At 42.8% G+C, this 17,073-nt stretch overlaps 1 protein-coding gene across 3 annotated transcripts in view; it reads left to right on the top strand.

Annotated features, from left to right (window-relative positions):
* The first annotated feature begins 961 nt into the window (after positions 1-961).
* Positions 962-17,073, top strand: part of MLLT3 (MLLT3 super elongation complex subunit) — a 138,655-nt gene continuing 122,543 nt past the window's right edge. For 2 of the 3 annotated variants that reach the window (XM_055699381.1, XM_055699380.1), the window contains exons 1-2: positions 962-1,280; positions 1,832-2,012. In XM_055699381.1, the coding sequence (XP_055555356.1) occupies positions 1,269-1,280; positions 1,832-2,012 (193 nt within the window). In that variant the 5' untranslated portion in view covers positions 962-1,268. The remainder of the gene's footprint in view (positions 1,281-1,831; positions 2,013-17,073) is intronic. The other variant, XM_055699382.1, reaches the window with a different exon arrangement.

Genomic DNA, 17,073 nt, shown 5'->3' with positions numbered 1-17,073 from the left:
GTGTGGCAAAATTTTAATATAGACAATTTTGGACGATTTTATGTTTGTCGGAAAATACCTCACAAGCATCAGTACTGTGATTTAGTCATTCCTAGTAAATCACTTGCTGCTCCTCACCAGCATATTCCTGTGGCGTGAATCAGCATGTTATCTCTTACAGTATGGAAGGGATATGGAAATTGTTGAGCTAGTATTTGTTTTTTTTCAAGAGAGTATCGGCCTATTAATGTTAGAAGTAGCAGTCGGTGCTACAAATACGTGTTAAATGATCCCGGCTGTCATTTCCCACCTGCTGGCCACCATCACCTGTCCTACCCGTGCAATTAGGGCATTCCCTTCCTGTCTTCCTCCCTTTGTTTTGCAAGAGGATTTATTGGGAGCTCTTCAGAAACGTCTGCTTGTTTCGGTGCGCGGGACAGAAGCCGCGGTTTGGGGAGGCCGCCCCTCCTCAGCGTGCCTTGGGCACAGGGACTCCTTTCACTTACTTTTGTCCGGGGGCCTCCTGCAGGCTCGGCGGAGGGCGGCGGGCGGGCACTCCGCGCGCTGCCGTGAGGCGCTACCGGCTCTCGCCGCTCGTAACGGCGGATCCAGACCGCCGCGCCCGCTGCCTGAGCGGCTCCGCCAGGGGAGCGGGGCACGGCGCCGCGGCCCTTGGCGTGAGGAGAGGCGGGGTGGGAGGCAGCCCCACCGCGCGCCGGCCCGTTTCGCTCGCAGCTGTTCTTGCTCAGCCTGCTTTCCCGCTTCGGCACGGCGCCGCCAACCCCCGTGCACGGCTCGGCGCCGCCGCCGCGGGCCGCCCCGAGCACCCCCCCGCTGCCAGCCCCCCCCCAACCTGTTACTGTAAGGGCTGCCGGGGAGGGGCGGGGCTGGGCGGAGGGGCTCGCGGCCGCGCCGCCGAGCGCCATTGGCTGCCCAAGCCGCCCTGGTGCCCGCCCCCCTCCGCACACTGTTATGTCTGTGTCTCGGTGTCAATCGGGCGGGCGGTGCGCATGCGCGGCGGGCACTCGCCCAGGCGGCGGGGCTGGCGAGAGCGCTGAGGCCGAGGGTGCTGCGGGCTCGGTGTGGTGCGAGGCAAGGCAGCCAGCGAGTCAGCCAGCCAGCCAGCCAGCCAGCCATCCATCCAGCGGGAGCAGCGAGGCAGATGATGTACGCCGGCCGCCCGCCGCTTCTCTGCACGCCCGTCGTCGTCTCCACGTCTTCATGAATTAGCGCTGCGGGTGGGGGCGACGGACCGGAGCGAGCGCCCCAGCAGAACCGGCGCCCCAGGCATGGCCAGCTCGGTGAGTACTGCCCTCCCGCCCCAAGCCCCCCGCGCTGCCCGGCGCCGCCGGTGCTCGCCGCCGGGAAGGGGTTGGCGTGACGGGGGATTTGTCTTCGCCTGCGGCATTCCCTGCCTCCCGCTACCTCCCCGCCGCTTCCGGCATCGGCACGGAGCACGCACGCACCCGCAGCGAGGCGGCGGGTGTCGCCTGAGCCGCTTTCCTGCCGCCGCACCGGGGACACCGAGCGCGGAGGCGCCGGGAAGGGAGGACGGTGCTGACAGCGGCCGCCGGCTGCCCGCGCCCGCAGGACGGCACCGCGGGCCGGTGGCCGCGCCTTCCCGCGTCCTCCCGGGCGGCAGCGAGAGCTCCTTACGCCCTCGCCTGCGGGTCCGGCTTTCTGCTGCAGGGTTGCGGTGAAGCCTTTTTGGTTTTGTGCCTTGCCGGGTGTGCGGTGCCGTTGTGTCCCTTGTGTCCCTCCTCCGCCTGCGATGAGGCCGGTCCCCCTCGGCTGCCCGCCCGGCCGCGCTGCCTCGGGCGCTCACCGGCGCTCCCCGCCTCTCCCCCCTCAGGGCGCCGTCCAGGTGAAGCTGGAGCTGGGACACCGAGCCCAGGTCAGGAAGAAACCCACCGTGGAGGGCTTCACCCACGACTGGATGGTGTTCGTCAGAGGACCCGAGCACAGCAACATTCAGCACTTTGTGGAGAAAGTCATCTTTCACCTGCACGAGAGCTTCCCCAGGCCTAAAAGAGGTAGGTAGGGCCCGCCGCGGGCCACCCCGCCGCCGCCGGCGTCCTGCCCCGCCGGCGCCGCGCTGCCGGTAGCGGCGGCTCCCTCCAGGCGAGCGCTTCCCGGCCGCCTCGGGGCGGGCACGGCTGACAGCGCCGTGCCGGTCTTCGCGCAGAACAAAAGCGGCCGTCGCTGAGGTGATGGGCTGCCGGCGGCCCTTTTCCCGCCCCCCTTGGGGCTGCCCGGTGTCGCGGTGGGCTCCGGTCTCGTTTCTGCCGCCTCCGCGCTCCCGCACTTGCTCCCTCGGGGGTCTCCACTCGGGTCTGGGTCCCGGCTCCTCCCGGTCTCTTAACTTGTCGGTGGCTGTCGCGGTTTAACCCCAGCCGGCAGCTAAGTAGCACGCAGTCGCTTGCTTGCAGCCCCCCCGCAGGGAGGAGAATTGGGGAAGAAAGTAAAACTCATGGGTGCAGCTAAGAACAATTCAATAAATGAAATAAAATATTATAGTAACAGTTGTAATGAAAAAGAGAGAGAAATAAAACCCAGAGGGAAAAAAACCCAAGTGGCATACAGTGCAACTGCTCATGACCTGCTTACTGATGCCATCAGTCCCCCAGCAGCGATAGGCAGCCCCGGCCAACTGTGCCCAGTTTCTGTATCGGGCATGGTGTTCTGTGGTGTGGAATCTCCCTGTGGCTAGTTCGGGTTAGCTGTCCTGGCTCTGCTCTGTTGCAGCTTCTTGTGCACCTGCTCACTGGCAGAGCAGGGAAGACTGAAAAGTTCTTCGTTTAGAGTAATCAGTACTTATGCTGATGGTTTAATTGCTGTGTCCTCCTGCTGAATCTGAAACACAGCGTTGTACCAGCTACAGAGAAGAAAATTAACTCTGTCGCAGCTGGAACAAGGACAGTGGCATGGGGCTGACTTATCTCTCAGGATAGGTCTCCACCGAAGGTTTTTGCTCACATGTTGCTTTCTTCTGGCTAGTGTTGTTTTCTCTCGATGTACTAAGTATCTGCCTGAAAACGTGTTCCTGCCCCAGTTGTGGTACTTGCATTTGGACCCCCCCAGAGCTTTGCTTTCTGCTTTGTTCTGTAGTTCATCGTCACGGCTTCACCCCTGCCTGAGTACATGAAAAATTCTTGAGGTGTGTGTGGTGCGTGCGTATGCATGTAAGTTGTGGGGGGAGAGGTATAAGAAGCCTTTTGTTTTCATTTCTGATTTCTGAGCCCTTACTGTCCTGGTTATTGTAGTTGGATTAGTAGGGGTAACAGTACAAATATAAGAAGTGAGCAGGTTTATTTGTCTATGCAGACACAATGGTTAGTAGTTATCTTTCATTTGATCTGTAATTTTTATTGGTATCTAGAACTCCTGCAGTTCCTTAAAACAATATCATCATAAATCCTGTCTGCTTAGAGCTAGTGGAGAAAAATTGAATGTTCAGGGAGCAAAAGACAGGAAATCTTTGTGTTGAGAATTTTTTTTTTTTTGTGGTAAGGTAAAAACGTATTTTGATTTAGTTTTCCTCAGTTTGAAGATACCAAGCTGTGACTTTTTTTTACATCAAATATTGTTTCTTCTAGAATATTTTCCTTCCCTTAAGCAATGAAGTGTAAGAATTGCAGTATTTTAGCTGCTAAGATTATCTTCTGAAGTATAAGTTATTAATTCCCTTTTACTATCAGAGTATCAATTTTTAGATCTACTGTAAACCAGTGCAGTATTGCACAAAGGGTTTTCAGTGGATCACATATAATACTGCAGTATTTCTGATGAATTAAATTGCCCAGATTGTGCTGTGGAGTCTTCTTCCTGTTTTCTTCTATTTCTTGTACAGAAAAAACATAACTTGAAGTAATTTCAAATAGTTTGGCAGAGAAACTCCTGAGAACACATCTGAGTAGCCTAAATAGGTGAGATAGCATTATGCATATTCAGTGAATTAGATGATCTATTGAAATCAGTGGTAGAAACTACATTTAATACTTTGAAGCTCTGTCTGCACAGGGGGTGTTTGTGATGCTTTTATTATCCATACTTTATTTATTTATTGCTGTCTGGCCTCGGGGGACATGGCTGTGCAGCCCAGACTTGGAGGTCGGTTGCTAGGTGTGATGTGGAGCTTGCTAATTTAGGACTTTTGCAAGTGAGAGATGCACGGTTTGCCACTGGGAGTGCTTTGTCTCCAGCTGCTGAGTTTAGTTATGGAGTCATTTATGCCATTGTTTTAAAGTGTTTAGTTTGGGGTTTTATTCGCATGCACCATTTTCATGATGTGGCAACTGCTGGGAAACATGCCAGCTTATGTAGCCTGGGAGGGACTTGTCACACTGTGATTGCCCATGACTTGGACTATGGGAGAGCGCTGCAGCCACTCCCATCTTGCAGAGTGTAAGCTCAGATGGCGAGCACCCCATTCACTTCTGGGCTTTGCTTAGCCTTCTAAAACTACAGCAATGAAGGAAAAATAGATGGTGAGGAAATGCAGGCCCCTGAAGACACCGTGGGAGAGATGAGCATTATGCTGCCAAGAGCAATCCATGTATCAATTACCTAGCACTTCTTTCTGTGATTCAAAAGTGTTCAGGAGAGTGGTGGTGATCTGTGCCTTATAAATGGAAACATTTTGTTTGTCTTTCTAATTTACAAATACACTTAATTTTTTTGACAAAAGTAAATGCGCTCTGTAAATCAGTGCTTATAGTTTGACTTCAGATGGCCATCAGGGTGCTGTCTTAAGTGTTGCATATTTAATAAGAATGATATGCTTGCTTGTAGTTGGTCAAACTACCTTGTTTTCCATCACTTCTTCTGAAGTTGCATACTTTATTGGAGATACTTTGTAAGTTCTCAAACTAATTCTGGGCCATGGGTTTAGCAAGCTGAGGTAGGTGTACAATATTAATCAAGAACAAGTACTAATATACTGACTAGCCATAATAACACTTAGTTCTCTGGTAAGTGATTTTTTTTTTTTTTTTTTTTTTTTTGTCTCTAGATTCATGCTGTGAATGGCTGCTGTAAAAATGCTTGCTAGGAAAAGTTCAATTCATTAAGTCTATTTATAGAGCTCATGATCAGTTTGAAAATAACGAATGAATAGGCTACCGTGATTGTTATTAGCTCATAATGTGTTTCTGTTGATAGATCACTTTTTATTAGGGGCATAGTCATGCCAAACGTCAAGGGGGACAAGGGAGACTAGTTATTTTTGGCACATTCATTTTGCAAGTTTATGAGAATAGCTCGATAAACTGCTGGCTACAATTCTGGCTTTGCTTATCTGTTCTGGCTATAGTAGGGATTCTGGTAATTAGTACTGGAGGTTGGTGGTGAGTTTGCAAAGGTGTGTCCAAGTGTTTGCTCTACTAATAATTGCTGCAGAGCAAGCAGGGTCCTGTACCCTGAAGCTGGCATTGGTTTAGAGATGGCAACATAGCTAGGAACAGCATTTGGTGGAGAGCAGAGCAGGTTGGTTGGTTTGTGTGTATAGATAGGATGGGAAGGCGATGGTGACTAACAGGGGTGTCGAAAAGATAAGGTGACCTAAGAAATAGCCTCCTTCATCTTTCACTGGGCCTCACCTTAAAAACTTGAGCTTGGCAGCGGTTTCATTGTTTTCTGTTTGCTTTATGGTGATGGAGTGTTTCAGTGTATCTTTGCACAGTAGAGCATACAGGCATTCACAGTGGTTGGTTCCCTGTACTTCCTCCCATTTAATAGGCTGCTCCTGCCATCAGACTTCCATGAGTAATTTTATGGGGCTACAGGACTGCTTGTCACATTAAAGTAAGCAGACTCATGGCCAGACTCAGTTTTGAATAGAGTTTGCAAGACAAATGCTCTCCAAAATCATCGTGCAATCAGAAATACGGCTGTTTAGAAAGTCTCGTCTGTTCTATGATGCTGGTGCAAATTGGTTAAGACATGGAGAATTTCTAAGATTCTAGCTTTATTTCAAAGTGTTTGTTGCTTGCCTTTCATTATCAATGTGAAGAAAATAGTGCAGTATTTTTAAAGCATATCTGTGGAACAAGATTTGTCATCAGGTTATGATTAGTTTTGATCTGCTGCGATACTGCCTCCAAAAGAGGAGCTGATTTTTGATTATTATTAGTCTTACAGTATTCCAGCTGAATAAGGAAATAAATCTCTTGTGTTTCAATGACTCATTATTAAGTACATGCAAAAAACTACATTGGAGCTAGCATGGCGTGAGTAGTTAAGTTTCTATTGATCAGTGGTGCATTTTGACAAACTACATTTTTCTTATTAAGAAAGGGATGGGCTAATACTTCCTTGCTAATGTAGTAAATATGAAAATAGTGATTTGGACACTGGAATAATGTAATTTGAAAAGTGGGAGGTGTTGCTTTCCTCCGCAGAGCTGAGGAGAACAATGCTTACTGCACCTGGGTTGAAGTTTTAAAATGATATGGCAAAGGATGGAAGTGGAACTGCTCGTTATTCTGCTATAGGATGGATCAAACTGTAACTTTCTTTGAGGAAGTCCACATTTCCAGTATTGGTTGTTTTTGTTAAGGCTGTGTGTTAGTGCGGCATGAGACTTCAGTAGACCAGAACATTTTGACATAGACTTAGCTACTGTAAAAGCTGCCGATGAATTCTTCCTAGTAAACACATTCTTTATTTTCTCATATGAAAGCTTTTCCCATTTTGTTCCCACAATTCAACTAGGCGATATTTCTGAATAGTCTTCCTTAGAAAAGTCACAAAATCTCTTCTGAATCCATTGTGTTGTAGGAATCCAGTAAGGAGGAAGAAACTCTGAAAGATGCAGTCCCCATTATCACTGGCATTTTTTTACTGTTTGTTTTTTAAGATAACCTTGTCCCAGAGGCCATGGTATTTTGGGCCATGGCAAGGTAAGAATATTTTGGCATGGGAAGTGTGGTGTGGAGGTCAGCAGTGGTGTGGGGTGTGCCCTTCCTGGTGTGCTCAGTGTACAGCAGTTGCAGAGTAGAAACAGCATTAAGACCATCCTTCAGTTTGCTTATAAGCTCTTCTTGGGAAAACATATTTGTAGATAAACCCTAATATAGTATGCAGAATTTTATTTAAAGGGTAAACTTCTTGATTTAGGAAAAAAAGTCATGGCTTTTTTGTGCCCTATACGCTGCCTTGAAATGAAAAAATGCCAATCAAATTCTGCTTTTGTGCATTTGGATTCATTATGCAAAAACTGAACTAAATTGATTGCATCAATTGCTTAACTTGTGATGATCAGATTGGTGCAGCTTCCAGATGTAGCTAGGTTCCTCCGTGGAGATGTTTGGCCTGCTGCTTTAAAGGGATGTTTAAATTTAGACAATTTTTTGTAGTGACAATTTAATCCTCTTGTGAAAGCATATCTCATTCTATATTCTGAAATAATCTCTAGTGATTTGTATTTTGGCTGTGAAAATGCTTCATGAAGCTCCCTAAAATATTGATAATATGCTGGCCATGAGAATGAAATGTCTTAGAACAAACTTTAATTAGAAGGAATGATGCAGTTCTTACCTGGTTACTGTGTGGTGGTTTTTTTTGTTTATTTATTTATTTTAATTTGCTTTCAAATGCTGTGTTAGGAGGCACATTAGTGGAAGAGAAGTGAAAGAAGATCCTTAATCTTTCCTTCCTTTCCTAGCCCCATTTTATTAATGTCTTGACCACACTGCAAATATTTCTGCCTTTAGTAGCTTGTATATTGTCTTGTAAAATTTCGGAGAACATGGCTGTACAATATTATCTCAATGTTCTTGATTAGGTAGGGTTTTTTATTATTTTGCTGACTTTTAAATACTAAGTGTAAAGGGGAAAAAAAAGTCTCTCCCTGCTCCATTTAAAGTCAGTGAGAGACTTCACTATTAATTTTAGTAAATTGAGTGGTGGGAGGGACCCACAAGCAGGTTCTTACCATGACTTTGAGTTTTACTTTTGTACCAACTAGTGCAGGTCAATGGTCAAGATCACTAAACAGGCAGTCAGTTTTCTGTTGAATATTTTAGTAGGATATTTAGCTACACCTGTAAGAACTAAGGTGTTTTGTTTGTTTAGATTTTTTTTTTCTCCCTTTTACATTTTGCCTAAGCCTAACCCTCTAGGTATGATAGGCATGTGGGAATTTCTTTTTCTATCGGTCTTACAGATACAGGCTTGGTACTGCAGCTTTTAGGGCAGGTGCTGCTACTTCAGTTGCAAAATTGTTTTGTTATTGGGAATGGATTTGCTTCTCGGTGGATTTCAGCTATGGCCAAATGAAACTCCTGATGTCTAGCGAATGTAATTTCATTTGTTTAACAGAAACTCTTGGGGCTTTGTGTTGCTACTAGTTTAACAAGAGGCTGAATAGCTTTGAGAGTACATAGAAAGTGCACTTCAAAACACCTAATTCAGCCCAGTGCAAATCACAAGGGCATCTCACAGCTGTCTTTTTCAAAGAGAGTTAGAAGAGTTGAATATAGAGAAGCTATCAAGTTTCATTTTTACATGAGTGGCGTCAGTAAATAAGTGGTGGCTTTGGTAAGATGCTGCCTGTATAGTAAGATGTGTTTCTAATAATTTCCCTTCCCTGGTACATGTCTAAAAACGATGACATGCAATGCCAATGCTTATGCTTTATTTAGAAGTGTACAGTGTAATAAGGACTTGATTCCTAGAGTGGGCAGTTGTCATGGTTTAACCCCAGCCACTGACTAAGCCTCACACAGCCACTCGCTCACTGGCCCCCCACAGTGGGATGGGCGAGAGGATCAGAAGGGTAAAATTGAGAAAACTTGTGGGCTGAGATAAAGACAGTTTAACAAGTAAAGCAAAAGCTGCGCACGCAAGCAAAGCACGGAATTAATTCACCACTTCCCATGGGCAGGCAGGTGTTCAGCCATCTCCAGGAGATCACGTGCAGCGGTTACTTGGGAAGACAAATGGTATAAATCCAAATGTCTCACCTTCCTCCTTCTCACCTCACCTCCCAGATTTATATGCTGCACGTGGTGTTCCATGGTTTGGAGTATTTGGTCGGTTGGGGCCAGCTGTCTTGGCTGTGTCCCCTCCCAGTCTCTTGTGCCCTTCCAGCCCTCTGGCTGGCAGGGCCTGAGAAAATGAAAAGTCCTTAACTTAGTATAAACATTACCCAGGAACAACTAAAATCATCCATGTGGCATCAACATTGTTCTCACACCAAATCCAAAACACAGCACAGCACCAGCTACTCAGAGGGAAATTAACTCTATCCCAGCTGAAATCAGGACAGCAGTACACATCTGGTTTACGAGTACACAAATCTGATGACCCCTCTTCATCAGCAATGATTTGCTGTCTGCGAAGACTTGCATTGTATTCAACTGAAATGAAATTAAATGCAGACTGAAGTGTAACAATGGGCGCAGAGCACTTGCTCAAGGTACGTGACTGTACAGTCTGTAAGTACCTCAGTGTGACAGGACATCTGACTAGCAATGCTGCTACATCCTCCAGTGTCATGAACTTACAGATTTTAAAGTTTACCTGCACTTTTTTTTATGTGATTTATTTGTGTGGTTTGTCTTCAGTGTGTGCTTTTTTCATTCTTCTGCATGGGATGTCTAGTTTCTGCTAGGTTTCTTCCCTCTGCCAGTATATTTCTGCAGGGGTAAATGATGATTTGTCTGAACAGCCAGTCAGTTCTGACTGTAATTTCTTAACTCTTAAAAAGAAGCCAGGTTATTTATTTCACATTAAGTTAACTTTAAATAGCATTTAATTGCTGATACAGTATTTTTAGTTCTTAGAAGCTAGGGCTACATCTATCTAAAGCTACATTATTTATACTCTGTGCTTAGAAATCTTCTAGATTTTAGATGGTACGAAATGAAATGTAGTTTCAGGGCTATCATATGCAAGATTTTTGGCTAGCCGTAGAAGAAAACTCACTTGAAGTACAGGAAACCAGATTGTTGTGTGTAAGATCAGCTCTATCACTTTAGTAAGATGAGAGGGAAGATACCTCAGAATGTTTAAATCAGTAGACAGTCAAATTTATTAGCATTTATTGGAGAAAATGAAAACAGCTGGATTGTTTGATTGCTTTTTATTATTACTACTCTATTCTGTGCAGTCTTTATCCTTGTAAGAAATTTCTAAACAACATTGTTTACTGTTACAGGTTAGACAGTCTCAACTGGAGATAAAGTACGTTTAAGATTCTTCAGTGCTGTATTAGTAAACTGTAAAGTCTTGGAAAATGGTGTAGTTCAAGGTGTGAAGGCTGTTCTCATAACAGAGCAGTGCAGTATGGTTAGGGTTGTTTTTTGGTGTGTTGTTGGGTTTGGGGATTTTTTGTTTGTTTTTTAAATTCAGGTTTAGGGGACGTTGGAGAGGGTTATTCTGTCCCTGGTTCTAGTAGAATCTGTGGAAAAGATTGACAACTTGATCGCTGCAACCTGTAAAGCCTGCTGATAATGCTTTTGATAGGTGGGGAAAGCACAGATTAATTTGCAAAAGTTTGATCTGGAATGAAGTCTGTAGGCTGCTGCAGTTCAACTACATTAATTTTTGTGAGATACTTATGATGGATGCCTGCACTTTAAACCAGCAGAACTTAGTTCAAACTAAGTGGCATCATTCTGTTCTTTCCTTCCAGGTAGTGATTGGTAGGCAAATATGAAAACAAAGGAACAGTCAAATTCTAGCACTTCTATGTGTTTGCGTGAAAATTAGTTTCTTGTCACAAAAACACTTAGCTTCTAGTTAAAAATGTTTGGGTTTTGTATGACTGTTGGCTTTTTTGCTATGCTTTCTAGTGTATATAAAGGGGAGGAAGAACAGACTGGTATTTAGAAACCTTTGTATGCTGACTTAAATCTCTGTATGGCTATTTAATTTATAATTAATGTGTTATACTGTCTACTATTAAAGGATAGAGCTAAAATACAGATTTTTTGCAATGTAGAAAATTTTGAAAATGTACGCTGCTAGATAAAACCTGTTGTTCAGTACCTGTTAAAAAAATTGTTGACTTCTTTCTGGAGAGCTATTTACTTAATATTAGTGGATAATATTCTGTTACCACTAGGCAGAGTCAGCCATCAGAGAGTTTCTCATCACTATCCTTGTGATGGTGCTCCTAGGCAGAGCATCTGTGCTGAACTGTCTCCCTTGCTTGCCAGCTACCGGCTGTATGCCATTAATCCCATGCTGGGTTCCTGCACTGGCTCTGGCTTGGGCTCTCTTTGAGGACTTCAGGTTTGTTCCTTTGAGCCATCTGCACAAGCCCAGTGGTGCTGGATTCATTTGATTTTAAAATTTGTGGCACGCTGTGGAACAGAGATCTCAGCAGCTGTAACATCAAGTAAATGATAGATCAAATATCTTTTTTCTTTTTTTAAGTATGGTTCAGATCTGTTCTCAGCAGCTGTTGCGTATGAATTGCCTTTGTATGGTCCCAGTAACTTGTCCATAATTAGTGTAAAAAAGCATACAGTAGGATATATGTATTTTTCATATGGAAGCTTGCTCGTGAGGGCAAATACCAAGATAGGTATTTCTGGTTTTAGGTGGTTATGATGGCAGAGATTATAGTGCAAACTGCATTATTATACACAACAACAACAACAACAACAAAAAGCATAGCTGAACAAGAAATGTGAGATGGATTGATTTTGCTGATGAATATAGGATATAGGATACTGAGTGGTTTGTAGTAAGTTTAAATTTACTATTTGTGCCTACCTTTCTAAAGCTTGTACATAAAAAAACTCCACCAGGCTCAATGAGACACTAATCATTTTGCTTGTCCTAGATAGAAGTAATGTGAACATAACATAGTCTTGAAAGAGCAGTTGGCAGACAAGGTGTTCTGCATCTGTAGGACTGTAAGGGAAATAGAGGACTGACTTTGTATACTTGTAGGAAGACATTATTTTACCTTTCATGTGCTAATTTAATTTTAAAGGGCAAGTGATCCAGAAAGGAATAGTGCTGAGATTCAATTGAGACAAACTACTTGATGCTGTGAGCCTGGAGGTGAGCAACCGTGGTGTTTTCCATGTGTGGGGGGGGGAAGAAGGGCACTTCCAAAAACACTTGCTGTTAGTCAGAGCAGCCTTTCTGATAGTGGAGGGCAGAAGTTTTCTTGAGGAATTCTCATTGAGAAGTATTAAATGGGTAAATAACATTTGAATTCCTTCTGTGATCCAGCACCAGGCTCTATAAATGACAGTAAAAAATATTTGCCTATTTCATCTTATACAATGCAAATTCCGAGTGAATATTTTATTGAAGCGCTTGGTAGAACCATTTACAGGATGGTTGTTTTTAAGTTGTCACAGCACTAATGTCATGCTTTACTGAAAAGCAGGAGAGGTGGATTGAACTTAATTTTATGTATTCTGAACATAGAGATGCACAGGTCTGGCATAACATTCAAAGGTAGCTTTTTTAATTGGGATACTGCCTGATGATTTTTTTTGTGGAGTTTTTCTTTAATTTCTTTTTTTTTTTTCCTCCTTATTTTGCTTGCCCAACGTGGAGGTACACAGTATTTCTGGACACACTTGATGACTCAAAATGATTTAATGTTACTGCAAGGGTAGATAAAACTGTGTGAAAGAGAAATATACTGAAATGTGTATGTCATATTAGTGGGACAGAAATCAATCTCAGATCTGTTTTTATGAAAAGATCTAAATGAAAATAAATTTTTGGGAACTATTCCAAAGTATTTCTTTAAATACTTCTAAAAGTATAAAAATGAAGATGTTTCACTTTTGAAAGAACAGCATGTCCTTGTGCTATATTTTGAGGCAATGTTGGTATGTTTTGCCTCTCTGACAAGGTAAATTTCTACTTGGGTAATAAATAGATGCTAATAAGCACAGAGTTGGTTTTTTTTTTTTTTTTAGCCAGATCCAATGCCCAGCCTTTTCCAGCCAATATCCAGTTGCCGTCTTTCATTAGGGGACAGCTTAGAAACTGGAGGTACTGCTCAGGATGGAGGACCTGCACCCAATACGCACTCGCTTGCCGTGTTCTGAGCTTTCCCAGGGCTTGGAGGCTTTGTTTTGCTGAGCACTGACTGAACTCACACCAGGCTTCAGACACTGGCTCCTGTGTGCCACAGGCAATGTGTGAGAGATTATCCAGCAACCTGCTCTCTGATGGATGGGCTGGCAGGGAGGCAGAGGTGGATATCTGCTGCCAGCAGATAAACACACATGAGATCTGCACTGGAGTTTTTAAGAAATGGTGAGGAGGGCTGTGGAAATGTTTTGGTGCATTTGAAGACTTGACTGCTGAAAGCATTTATGCAAATTGTTCCCAAAATTTAGTAGCTAGCCAGAGGGTGGAAGTACAGTTGTACTTGTGTAGTTAACTGGCTTTGCACAAAATAAAAATAAACCCCAACAGGTAATCTTCAGTCATCTCAAAAATAGTGAGCAAGGAATAAAGACAGAATCTAATGGTGAGAGTAGTATCTGGAAAGGACATATATATGGTCTGAGAGGGGGGAAAAAAACCAAAAAGTGTATTTTGTAACCATACCGTTCTGCTTAGCTTTTTGTTTAAAATAAAATCTTAAATTTCTTTGTGTGCTACACTAGATTCAAACTGCTTGTGAATTCCTCTTTGATATGTGAAAGTTCCTCATCTGTTTTGATGCAGCTACTGTTAAGGTTATGCCTCTTTGAGCTGCAAAGGTTTTCTCTCATCTGTGATATAATTCCTGCGCTATTAAGACTTAAAAGCTTTTTGACACTGAAGTTGTTACTTCTTTGTCTGGCTGTCACTAGTTTGTGAAGTGTGTGGTTACTGTGAGTCTGTTAGTATTGTAAATGCTCCTGTTTGTATCTAGCAAATACTCCAGAACATAAAATCCAACTTCTTAAATTTGGTGCGGCTTTTTTTGTCCCTTTCATTTGAGCTATGTTTTAGCCTAACTCTGCAGAATATTGCTCTAATGTCTTCTCATCAAGAAGTATTTTACCCATAACAGATAGCCTACACAGTAATTCGTTACAGTTAGGTTAATAGAAACAGCAATACAGTAATACAATTGCACGTCCTTATCTAAAAGCTAGGGATACTTTAGGAAGTTTGACTGGACTGTAAATATTTTAAGATTGGTCTTTGTGTGAGAACTGGTGTACTCTCTTGCTTAATATAAAGGCAACTGGAACACATAAATGTGTTCTCTATCTTGTGGTCTTAGCCTCTTCTGTCTCCTCCATGAAAGCATGGGGGCATAGTAGCCTTCAAACCAGACTCTGTATTTACCTAGCATACTTTCTTATAAGGATATTGGCTTTTGTTACTCTTCAGTACTGTCCTCTCGATGATATTCCCTAGATACTTTTTGTTTTTAAGGAAGCTACTTAGAGCTGACGAAAAATGCTGTAGGGTATTCCTGTGTAAATTACTTTGAAGCAACTCCATCCAGGTTGTTTGGGTGCCTTGGCAGTCCTGTGCAAATACACCAAGACCAAACCTTGAACCTAAATCGAGTAAGGTACCCCCCAACAGTACAACGCCTCAGTTTGCTTCCGCAGGCACTGCTGTGCTGTGCAAGCACTGCACTTCCAGTGAGTGGCTGGCAGCGCTGCCAGTCACTCTGGCCATCCTTAAGGCCGTAGAGGCGGTACTGAAAAAGGCTCTCATGGTGCTGTGTCTTGAAGTAGAACCTGCTTTGGTCCTGGGGTGATTAACTCCTGGGAAGCAGCAGTGACCTGTGGTCTTCAGGCTGGACCCAGGTGGGCAGATTGTTCTGTGTGAATCCAGTTACAACACCTAGGAGCAAAGACCCAATCATTTCAATCATCAAAGAGACTAAACTTAAGAAACCCACCACAAACAAAAACATGTAGGTGCATGTGCACACACTCACACTTTACAAATACTGACTGTTCCATAGACATGGAACACTGTTTCTGTGTGGATTCTGTAGCTGTCCAGCATTTTAAGTTGAGGTGATGTACCTACACCTGCTGTGTTTGAAATCCTGTGCTTTAGAAAACAGAAAGTCTTTGTTGGATGTTGCACTTAATCAAAGGCTGTTCTTAAAATGGTAGTCATAAATTATTTTTAGTATTTGCTTTGAGCTTTATTGTTCAATGTTGACTCATCCCACAGCAGAAAGTTTATTTTTCACTTACAAAATTATTTCCAAACAAACTAAATGTCTTCACTGAGTGTACATGAGAATAGAAGTTATTATTTGACAAAGTAAATTTTGTCAAATACACTGAATTATTTGTTTTCATTATCCTTTCCATTGCCTGGAAACTAAATAGAAATGAACTGGTTTCTATGAAGCAGATCTACGTTAGGTGACTTCCTTCAATTTTTGATATAGTAAAGGCAAAGTTAAACAACCACTGTAGGTCTTTCAGGTTTGCTAACAAAAGTTTAGTTGTACTGGTCTACTGATCTTAGTCTGCAGGGATATTTCCTTACATTTCTGTCTTAATGCCTGAACTGCAATTTTACAGGAATTTAAATACTAATAAACTAATAAAAATAAATCAATTCTAGATTGACATTTTAAGTGAACAGTCAAAAGTATCTATCTATGTTTCAGGTGGAATATTTAAATGGTTTTGGTGGGCTTTTTTTTTTGTTGTTGTTGTTAGCAGCTTAAATCTGGGAATTTGTCAGTTTGTGTGTCCAGACAACGGAAAATTTCACATTTTGTTTTCTGTTTCTTCCTTTGTGGTCTGTCCTGAAGTGTAGAGAACAGTAATTTCTTGATTAAAATCTGAGGTAACCTCTGGTTGTTCAATGCATTTTTAATGAAATATTTGATATGTAAATATTAAGTTAAGCTATGTAGCTAGCGTGTAGCTTGTAAATGTGTTTGTATGTATTGTAATTTTATAGGTATAACCAGCTTTTTTTTTTTACTTTAACAGTAGATTTTGAAATCTAAAGCAATGATTAGCTCAGTATGTTTGCCTTGAGGCTTCAGTAACTTAATATAAACTCTGCAAAATTCTGGAACATTCTTTATTTGAAAATGAAACTATTCAATAAACGAAAACTGGTATCTATATCTTTGTATGAAAAACAGTGAAGCCCGTAAGGGTGGTTAAGGCTAACATGCAGTCAGGTACTGAAGATAAGGCTTTTTCCTTCTCCCTGCTCTCCCTAGAGGGTTTTTTTCTTTCATACACTTTCTGCAGCCTGTTGTACTGTACATTAATCTTGCATAACTGGTCTTTAAACTGTATGTATAGTAGTTTTGCAAAGCCAGTGTTGGGGCCCAATGTTTAACTGCAAATTAGGACTAGAGTATAAGTACAAAATGCCTTCCAGCCATGGTCAGGTATGGGATTAAAAGTCTTTTTTCAATTTTTCCTTGTCAAAGTTAAGAACAGTGGACTTCATAAAAAGTGTGCAAGATTTTAAATGATAATGAGAAACATGTTTCTTCAAAAGTGCTACCGAAGAATGGGAAGAGGGGGTGAATCAGGAAAAGGCTTAGATTAAAGGTTACTCTAATTTTTAAAAAAATTTTGACTGATTCTTTTCCTTGCTAGAGATCACCAGGTTGATGCCTGGTTCTAAAAGGAAGGATTTAAAGTTACAGGCTTGTTTATCACAATGCTAATTTTATGTGGCACCTCTAGAGCATGTGAGTTCATTCTGTGAAGAGAAAAAATGGACATGCGGGCATGCACATCGTTTATACATAGGGTAACTCTAGAATAGAGAGTCCATGATTCTAATTTAATATTGACTGTGTGTATTTGTGTGTGCCTGCTCATGGTAGGAATTACTGGCAAAATTTTCTTCAGCCTTCCACCAAAAAACAACCGGCACTTGAAATGAGCAAAGAGTTTAAAGGTGTTTTGGATTTTTTGTGTCTTTCAACCATTGCATATTATATTAGACTGATAGTTTTCCTTGGCTGACAGGGAGTTTTCTTTCGTACAAAGAAATACAGTCATCAGTCTTCAATTTTTTCAGTTTCACCTCTCAAATTCCCCGTCACTAAAGAGGCAAAAGCATTGCTGGTGTTATTTGAAGGGGTTATAGTGTCATCCCCTTGCCTCTCTCGAGTTGTATCATGGATATCAGAAACCACGTTGGTACAGCAAGAGCTAT

The sequence above is a fragment of the Falco cherrug genome, chromosome Z (genome assembly GCF_023634085.1).
Source record: "Falco cherrug isolate bFalChe1 chromosome Z, bFalChe1.pri, whole genome shotgun sequence".
Lineage (NCBI taxonomy): Eukaryota > Metazoa > Chordata > Aves > Falconiformes > Falconidae > Falco > Falco cherrug.
The sequence above is the reverse complement of the archived record's forward strand: the minus strand, read 5'-3'. Positions and strand labels throughout refer to the sequence as shown.